Source organism: Sebastes umbrosus, chromosome 17, assembly GCF_015220745.1.
Source record: "Sebastes umbrosus isolate fSebUmb1 chromosome 17, fSebUmb1.pri, whole genome shotgun sequence".
NCBI classification, from domain to species: Eukaryota; Metazoa; Chordata; class Actinopteri; order Perciformes; family Sebastidae; genus Sebastes; species Sebastes umbrosus.
This window is the reverse complement of record NC_051285.1, coordinates 27,274,521-27,284,901: the sequence shown is the minus strand read 5'-3', so window position 1 is coordinate 27,284,901 and position 10,381 is coordinate 27,274,521. Positions and strand designations below refer to the sequence as shown.

Genomic DNA, 10,381 nt, shown 5'->3' with positions numbered 1-10,381 from the left:
TTCTCATAAGCCAATGAGAGCAGACTTAATTTTCTTAAAGAAACAGGTGCCAAAACGGAGCGTTTCTGACTGAGGGTGAATACAGGTGTACGCAGGTAGACCGGATGAGAAAAATAATGTGTTTTTTAACATTAAAGAATGTAAACATGTTCTAGTAGAAACCCAAATTACAACTATGAACCTGAAAATGAGCGTGATATGTCTCCTTTAAAGGGACTGTTTGTAACTTCTTACACGTATAAATCACCCGGGTCGGTGTCCCATGCGGGCTCGCATATGCTCGCGTGTGGCCGGAGTCTCTGCTCCTCTGCTCCTCTGCCTGCCTGCTTGCCTTCACTCAGCTCGCTCCACCTCACGTGCATGCGCGCACACTATACACGTAGCTCTGAGAATATCTAGTGAATGTACAGTGGACGTTTGTGCAGAAATAACTGCTGCAGCTCCTCCAGACCAACAGAGGTTTCCCGTGTCTTGTGAAGTGACGGGGCTCCGCAGAGAGAAAACGATCAGCTGTGATTCATGGAGAGACCTTCGTCTGGTCAGCTAACATTACTGCCAAGCAGCTGAAATATAGAGTGATATTGTGGTTTTAGCTGACGTGTGTCGCCTCACTGTTTTGAGCGATGCTCGTTCATTTCTATTTAGAGCTAGCACGAGCTCGAGCCCGACGCTGACTTTCGTTGATTTAACGGCCACAGGTGTCGCTGTTAACAAGACATTTCTGAAAGTTACAAACAGTCCCTTTAAAATAAATAAAATAAATGAATATAATGAAATAGATTTGAATACTCTTATATAATCCTAAAAGGTCCCACTGCTGTTCTCATTCTACCTGAGGTGAGTAAAAAAAACAAAACATTTAGGTAAAACTATAAAAATGAATTAAAATATTTGTAAGAATGGTAAAGCAGTGGCTTCACTTCAGATGGATCTTTTGGTTTATTGGCCTCATCTATCGGCCGGTCAGTGGCACTGTAGTCCTCTGTAGTCCTCTCTGGAGCTCTGTAGTCCTCTGTAGTCTCTGGAGCACCGTGTGGAGCTCTCCAACTCTGTTCCTCCCCTCTTCTCTTCTCTTCTCTTCACTACAGAGGCAACAATAACAACAGCTGCACTTATCACACTGAGAAACATGATGACTTCAGACTGCTCCGGTGTTGTTTCCTCGAAGCTGTTGCACTTGTCTTACCGGCTGCTCGCCTCTTCACACTGTTGTTGAGCTTTGTGTTATTTCTAAGGCGCGTTGGTTGTTTTTGCGCGTCAACAATAAGGAAAGGAGCGCATGTTGTTGGAGCGACACGGCGGTGGAGCGGTAAATGAGCGCGTTTCTCTCATCGGGGGATTTTTATATTTAGATCTGTGAGAGAAGGACGAGCAGGGCGCAGTGTGAGAGAGAGGGAATAACGCAGATCTCTGTACAGCTCCAGGGCTGGTGGTGGGAGAGGAAAGATGATGATGGCTGGTGGTGGTGGAGCAGCCGTGGACCATAACGGGATCTACTCCAACACCTCCAACCTCCTCAGCCTGCAGCAGCAGTCCTCCATGGAGGCGGAGAACCAGGACTCCCGAAAACGGCCGCTGGAGACTCCGGAGGAGGAGGCCGGCTGCACCAAGCGCACCAACACCGGAGGTAAGACCACATCCACAGCTCATGCACCGTGTTTACCTCCACATGGGAGTCAAATATCTGTTGTTGAAGAAGCACTTGCATGCACTGGTGGATTAATAACAGCAGAAGTCTGCACTGCGTGCAGAGAAACTCCATGCAGCAGGTCTGGGCTGCATGTTATAGGCTCTGTAATGCACTTTGAAGCACTGCCTGTGTTTATGACTTCATAGACTGCAGGAGAGCTGAGATCCAGAGCTCATCCACCGTGTCTTCCTCCACATGGGAGTCAAATCTGTTGTTGAAGAAGCACTTGCATGCACTGGTGGAATTATAACAGCAGAAGTCTGCACTGCATGGAGAGAAACTCCATGCAGCTCAGGAGCAGGTTTGGGCTGCATGTTATAGGCTCTGTAAGGCACTTTGAAGCACTGACTGGGTTTATGACTTCATAGACTGCAGGAGAGCTGGTAAGATGGAGATCCAGAGCTCATCCACCGTGTCTTCCTCCACATGAGAGTCAAATCTGTTGTTGTAGAAGCACTTGCATGCACTGGTGGAATTATAACAGCAGAAGTCTGCATTGCATGCAGAGAAACTCGATGCAGCAGGTCTGGGCTGCATGTTCAAGGCTCTGTAATGCAGCACCTGTGCAGCTGGCACTTTTTGAAGCACTGCCTGTGTTTATGACTTCATAGACTGCAGAAGAGCTGGTGAGATGATCCAGAGCTCATCCACCATGTCTTCCTCCACATGGGAGTCAAATCTGTTGTTGTAGAAGCACTTGCATGCGCTGGTGGATTTATAACTGCAGAAGTCTGTCAGTATCGCCACCAATGCATGCAGAGAAACTCCATGCAGGTCTGGGCTGCATGTTCAAGGCTCTGTAATGCAGCACCTGTGCAGTTGGCACTTTGAAGCACTGCCTGTGTTTATGACTTCATAGACTGCAGGAGAGCTGAACTGAGTGAGTGGCCTCCTCAGGTCAGCTCTCAATCTGAACCCAATCACCTCTCTGCTGCTCCACATCTGGAGTCATGTCTTTCCTTCAGTGGAGAAGTGATGATTTGTTGTGTAGAGACTTTGAAGTGTCAACCCTCTGTGTATCATTGTGTTGTTGTGGCTGTAGTCTAAGACAGGGATTCCCTGATGCTTTCTAGGCCAAACATAAATCTGCATTTTTCCTGAGCAACACTATGTGAGGAGGCCTTTTGGTGACAGATAACAGGAGGAGAAACAGAGAGAACATATGACCATGCCATCCTGTGAATCTGTCATGAAGCCACACATCTTACCTGTGAGTCCTGTAACCCTGAACACAAGGTATCTGTGTATCTGTATCTGTGTTGATTCATGACAAGAAGGAACAAATCTGTTAATGATGAACTGTAGAGTGTTTGTTTGTGTCAGTGCTGTCGAGAGTTAAAGCTATAGGGATGCACCGATCTGACTTTTTCAGTCCTGATACCGATAGCGATATCCGGGCTTTGGGTATCGTCCGATACCGAATACCGATCCGATACCAGTGTTTAATATAATAAGCTGTATGCCTCACTGTGTGGAGGGATCATTCTGTTATGTGTACGGTAACATCAGGCTTTGATTTAAACATTGCTTTCTTAACTTTGTAAAACAAAATGTAACAAATAAATACGTAGATATAAATTTACTTTTTTAATATTAAAATAATAAATCGTACACCAGCATCTTGATGAAAAATCATCAAAATTAACGGTTCAAGTGTAAAACCTTTTTAATGCAGCAACATATTAGTCAAAACTTAAACAGGAATTAAAATTCTAGTATATAATGTATAGAGTAAATATACCGATACCCGATCCAGCTATCTGAGTCGGTATCAGCCCGATATTCGATCCGGTATCTGATTGGTCTAGCTTATTTATTACAGTCCTGCGACACAGATACAGATACCGGGGCTAGTGTGTGTGTGTGTATTTTAAATACAAATGTTGAGGTGATCTATAAGCAGGAAACCCATCCGGTGAAAATCATACAACCCTCGCAGCCTAGATTCAAAGTCCAGTTATTTATAGGTTGCGGGTAAATCTCATCATCTGTTTGGTATTTTTGTTAGCCTGTTATGATGTTTGCCCTGCCAGCTTTTAGACACACTATATGATGGTAGAATTACAATTCAAACATACATTAAAAAGTGCTCAACGAGCAGCGCTGGGCCTCGTAGATGTTGACAGATTATTCTTTGGGATGATAGCAGATTGGAGATGGAACATCAGGGAGTGGTGAGAATAGTGAGAGCTACGCGGTGGAGGGGAAACACTACAGAAACACTGCGGCGCCATTTTAGCTAATTGATCCTGATTTCTTTTTTCTGGAGGAGAAATAGTGGCGGCAAATTAAGAATTAACAAGGAGGTATGCGTGCACACGTGCTTCATCAGTGAGATGTCGGCGTGCAGTCGTGGGGATGACGGCTGATTCAGTCTGCCAGCTACTGTATACATCTTATTTCATATTGTTCTGGTCTGCAGCTCATGGGGACCACACTGTTAATTAGACATCCGTGGAGACACGTCACCATATGTTACTGAAATTTGCTTTGTCTGTCTTTGCATCCCAGACACCCCACCATTCGATGATAGCAGCATTATATCCTATTTCTAACGGCATGTCTGTACTGCACCTCACTGCACCTCAGAAATGTAATTTCAGCAAGGCGCGTGAGGACCCCTTGTGCCACCAGACCGTGTTTTAGAGCCGACTCAGCCCCCCATATGTCCTCCATTAGCACCCCTAAAGCCGCCGTAGAACAGAGAAATCACACGGTGTTCCTGCTGCTAGCAGAGTTGACACCATTCAGCTGTGGCACAGAGACTCCACCGTGATCTTCCCCATCCAATATCCAGGTGATATGAATGGCTAGACGGTGTGAAATTGCATTCTGAGAATCTTAATAAACACTAAAAATACATAATTCACACAGACAGCTCTGACTTTTTTTTTTTTTTTTTTTTACTGCTGTCATTTCTGTAATGGTAACCATTTTACCAGCCTGACTCCATGTTCTGTATCACAGCCACGCTGCTGCTGCTGCTGCTGCTGCAGCTGCACAATTAATGGTGTCCTGATGATGGTCGAACTCTGAGGAGGCTGCCTTGTTTCCTCAGAGGTAAAGGTGTTCCAGATGGTTCCCTAAACACCGTCTTATCTCTGCAGAATAGCCGATCACTTCATCACGGAGTATTGATGCCCTCATTTTGTGCGATTCTGAAAAAAAGGTGGACACAATTCATAATTTGGGTTGCAAAATACTTCATGTCACCTCAACAACCTACATGTATGGTGAACATTTTAAAATACATGTTAAGATTCAGGAACTGTATGAACTTAACATATAACAAGAATAGCACATTTTTAGTTTTAAAGCTGACCTGAAATAGTGAAAAATGAATAAAACTGCTGCCTTACTTCCCTTTTAAAATCTCAGTGCAGTAATAGCCATACATACTAAAAAGCCCATGGTAACTGGGTAAACACATTTAAGAACCGTTGGTTTATATGATCACTAAAATGAGTATTTCCCACATGTACATTTTATATGAAGCTAGGGTAGAGTATAGGTCTAAATGAGATTTAAAAACCACTAGCAACCCTTTAGCTTTAATGTATAGTTTGACCTGAACAGTTGAACTAAGCAGCGTCTGTGTTCATTCATGTTATGTTAAAACAGTCTAGTTAAAACTAGACAACCTGCTGAATCCATCGGTACCAACCATGTCATACTAGCTTGTCACGAAGGAGGTTAAATAACGCTCCCAAGTTACACTATATATTTTGACGAGGAAAAACTGTCATGGCCATTTTCAAAGGGGTCCCTTGACCTCTGACCTCCAGATCAGTGAATGTAAATGGGTTCTATGGGTACCCACGAGTCTCCAGACATGCAGACATGCCCACTTTATGATAATCACATGCAGTTTGGGGCAAGTCATAGTCAGGTCAGCACACTGACACACTGACAGCTGTTGTTGCCTGTTGGGCTGCAGTTTGCCATGTTATGATTTGAGCATATTGTTTTATGCTAAATGCAGTACCTGTGAGGGTTTCTGGACAATATCTGTCATTGTTTTGTGTTGTTAATTGATCTCCAATAATAAATATATACATACATTTGCATAAAGCAGCATATTTGTCCACTCCCATGTTGATGAGAGTATTAAATACTTGACAAATCTCCCTTTAAGGTTAATTTTGAACATGTGCGATTAATTTGCGATTATTAATTTCAATTAAATATTTGAATCGATTAACAGCCCTGATATAAATATATTTAAGGGATTTTATTCTTAAATCATTTGGTACAAGTTAGCGTAGCATTGTCTCTAATGTGTTAGCTCACTACAATTAGATGTACAGAGGTGAAACGGCAGCCAATCTTGCGGTCATTCTGATGAGTATCTGTGGCTAATGTGGACCGCAGCACAAACCAAAGCTCTCTGTACACGTTCACATGAAATGCACATTAAGACCATTTGCAATGACTCCTACACAAAACAGATGTTTCATAGATATCGTGTCCCCCCTGTGCTTTATGTAATGTGTTTTAGCATCACCACCCATTCCATGTGGTCTTCATGCATCACATGTAACACTGCAAACCCACAGCGTGTCTGGCAGCACTGGTAGACAGCCTGATAATCCTCAGCCGTCCCTGTAATCACCAACCCCTCGACTACGTCTGATATTGATCACGTTATTCCTACCGAACTGATCATTAACATGACTGGCAGTTACAACAAAGAGAAGAAAGCCTGTGCTCTTTCAAAGCTGAGCCCCTCGTTGTGCATTAAGAGCTGTGGACACTGAATGAGGGAAATTACTCCTCTTTTATCAGCATTGCCCTTCTCTCCTCAGTATGAACATCTTTCATTCATTTCGCTCTCTAATTACCCGTACTCTGAGCCCATGTTGCTGGCAAGCATGTGCCTTCCAAAAGGTTGTGTGACTGAGGGATTAGGTATGATCTCGTAATGTTACTAATGGAAAGGTTGGCACAGGAATGTGCTGTATTTTTTTTAAAATATTTTGGTGGGAAGGACACAGGTGCCCTTGCAGAGCGATGTGACGTGAGCGGACTGTGAATTTGCCAGGTGGCAGTGAAAGAGAGAATGAGAGAGAGCGATAGAAATGAAGACAGAGCAAAGCGGAGAGATAGATAGACCGTGAGAGGGAGTGGAGTCTACAGGGAGGCTGTGTCTATATACTAGAGCATCCCTCAGTGAATGAGATTGCTAGAATTTTCTGGAAGCCATTCGTTCCAAAACCAAACGGGCCACGGTGTTAGGGTTTGATTTGTGGATGAAACTAATCAGCAGCCAGGGAAAAAAAAAAAAAAAAGGAGTTCCCTTTTTACAGGTTCCCTGGAAAGCACTATGAAATGAAGCTGGACCCCCCGCGTCCACACACAGACACTCACACACATGCACATTGCCGTTTTTACACACATTCAGTCACTTAAGATACCTCTTGGCGTAAGATTTATAGGCGTAGTGATTGGCTTCATCACCCCCCTCCACCATTCTGCGGCACTGCCATTTGCAATGGTTGATGAGCCCCTCCGCCCTCTCAAACATGGCCGTCTAAGGGATTGGGGGTGGGGGAAAGGAGGAAAGAAGGGTGGGTGGCGTAAGGCACGCTGTCTCAGATCACTCCTCCTCCGCCTCCTTCATCATCTGCTTATGTTATCGGTACACCTCTTCAGCCACTGTTGAAGGTCACTCTACATGCTTCCCCATTCACCGCCGAAGCTCGCTCCCCGAGCCACTTCACCTTTGTCACTTTCCACTAAAAAAAGTGAGTGAATGGACTGCCATACTTTATAGTGCTGCGTCAAAAGAGGCGGAGTAGAGGAGAAAATTCAATTTTTCGGGGACCGGCATCGGGGGGTGGGGACATGACGTGTTGGAGGGAGGAGGCTACCCATTGGCCGAGCGAGGTGTCAGTCCTGCGTGCTGCTGCAGACGGACAGGCCACTCGATGAATATGGATGAGAGCAGTGAAAAGGGTGATGCGGCAGGGAAGACCCCCCCCCCTTCAAACCGATGCAGGCTTGAACAATGCGTGCCGTCTTTCACTGAAAACACTGAGAGCCTGCATTAGCATTTTCTCAGACAATTGAGGCTCTGGCCAGCTGCAGGCATGGCTCGGATGCTGCGGTGAAATCTCTTTTTCTGCACCCACTGATGAATTAGACCGCGGTGAAAAAGTCGACTGGCCGCATTCCTCAACACTACCATTGCACCTATGCCTAGGCTAACGTTCAGATCCCCTTTAGAGATTGTGCCCCGGCATTGATGGCGATCTGACAGAGGACTTGAGAAGCAGCAGATCTCAGAATGGGTAAGCCTCAAACTCTTTTTGTCTGACTTGTTGAATTTATCCGTCATGCTAGACTACGTGCAATTTCATACACCGACGGCTCATTTGTCCATTATTGCTCGTTTTTGTTCCATCGTCCTTGCTGCCTGTCAGCAGCAGGTTAGTCCATTGAAATGCAGAATGGGTACTTGGAGGGGTAGTGAGAAGGAGGGAGGACGGTCACAAGGCATTTCCTCCTGACCCACCCCCCTTGAGTGACTTAACTAAACACATTTGGCTCAGTGTCCGTGTCTCTCCTCCAAGCCATCCTTCCAGTATTGGAGGCAGGGGTTTGAACTCACACCCCACTGGCTCAGCTTCCCAATGTGCCCCACTGCTCCCGTTCCCTGGCGGATTGCAGCAACAGATTGCCATGTTTACTCTACCACATGACGCCATTAAAACCTGTTACTGTGATCTCAGACACTAGGACAGAATTAATTATTGACTAATGACAGCAAACGTGGCTGTGAGGGCGACGGAGGGAATCTTAGTGGCTTCCTCCCCTGCTGGCTTTACTCTGGTTGAAGATGAGTAGAAAGTTACGCAGTGGGTTTTGGCTTGTCTGTCAACAACAGGTCCTTGGATGTTTGCATTCTGCAATCAGCATCATTCATATTATATTCCTTGAGTGGCTGTGGTATCAGATATCTTGTGACAGGAGTGAGGGCTCAGAAGCTTTACGGCGACCGTGTCAGACAGGCATGATCTTTATTTTCCCACCAAGGTCATTTTATTGTTATTCGTTGTGAGAAAAGAGGAGAGCTGACTGCAATATAGCATGAAATCTAAAGATCAGACAATGGCCAGAGATGAACACAGCTGGTTACGTGATGTCTAGGTTTAGCTCCTATTTCTTCTTTAGGATGTTCTCAGATAAAAAATCCCATATTGACCAGCACCTGACGTATTTACTAGCGTCCGATGGTGATGTCTGTGCTTTCAGGTAAATGTATGTATGATATGTTCTGGGATTGTCTCCACAACTAATTAATCTAAATCAAAAGTGAAATCCCATTAACAATCATGTCATTGTCTGCATACTTGTCAGAGCCATTGATTACGGGTGATGTGCACGAAAAACAAGCCTGTGTCTGAATGGAACATGAGTGGCATATTAATGCAATAAGGAGAAGAGCTCCTTGTAGACTGTGAAATTCCTTAATGTCACAGTGCCATGTTCATTCACATCTGAATCTAATGAGTGCATTACTGAGGCAACAGGTTGGTCTCAGTGCAGGGCGGTCCACCTCCATCAATCCGTCTTCCCTCCCCACCATGCCGGTCAAGCCCCCCACATTGTGCACCCTCCACAAAACACATGATGCAGTGACACGGTGACTGACCGTGTGGCTTTGGCATCTGCAATCGAAAAATCTGTATCATACTACGCTTGAAAACGTTGCGTCCTATGAAAGATGGTCAGTGCTTTTTTACATTTCTGCCCCGCTCGAGTGACGTCACCCTCGAGGCAGCTGGAAAGGATCGAGCATGACGTCATTGCATCGAAATCAGCATGCAGAGGGGATTATTTGTACCAGTGCTAACAACGCACCTGTACAAAGTGTTTACCATGATGTCATCGATATGATATTAGGAATTCAGTGGGGAAACGCAGCCCGCCCACATCTATAAATATAATATTTTTGATGCATTGTTGGCAGGTTCTTTAATTATATCGAGGTCCAAGCTCAATATGTGGCTGATTGCTTTTTACTAGATTAGCGCACTCAGTGTGATTTTCTTGGACTGACACTTTGCCCACTTTGGTGCTGATTAATTGTTAATTAGCATGGTATAGAAACTGCAAGGCAGAAACATGTTTGGCTGCAAATTTTTCAAACTGACGGACTGTCAATCAGTGACTGCTACGAGCCACTGTAAGCCACAGAAGCCCCTTCCAAAATGGAGAAGATTTAGACCATCTTGGCGTTGTACCCTCTGAACAAATCTGTGGGATTGGTTCCCATATGTTCGTCTCACGTCTGTTAATTACGAAGGATCACTCCGTATTGGCATTCATGAACCGCACAGATAATGACTTCATGTGTGTGCACGTAGTCCTCTGTGTGTGTAACTTTCTTTCCACGAATATACGCGGTTACTTTTTTTGCAGTCGTTCTGGACCGTTAATTCTATATTCCTTCTCTTCCCGGTGTGAAGAATGATTAGCAACACTGGACCTGGCTTTGTATTCATTCAGAGGTTTTTCTAAAACTCCTTGAAAACAGTTAAAATTAGACCTCTGCAAACTGGAAAGGAGGTCATCATTTACTCTACAAGAAATCTGGGACAGGACACAGAACATGTCACAGTCTGATAAAATGTGAATGCACTGAAAGCTACAAGGAGCTCAAAAGGTTTCTTCCAGATACCTTCCTTC

The 10,381-nt window shown here is 44.7% G+C and overlaps 1 protein-coding gene across 2 annotated transcripts in view; it reads left to right on the top strand.

Annotated features, from left to right (window-relative positions):
* Positions 1-758: 758 nt before the first annotated feature.
* The window catches only part of LOC119476215 (RNA-binding protein Nova-1-like), a 29,805-nt gene continuing 20,182 nt past the window's right edge, over positions 759-10,381 (top strand). The window contains exon 1 of one of the 2 annotated variants that reach the window (XM_037749549.1): positions 759-1,627. In XM_037749549.1, coding sequence (XP_037605477.1) covers positions 1,447-1,627 — 181 coding nt within the window. In that variant the 5' untranslated portion in view covers positions 759-1,446. Of the gene's footprint in view, positions 1,628-7,514; positions 7,981-10,381 lie in introns of those variants that run through there. The other variant, XM_037749550.1, reaches the window with a different exon arrangement.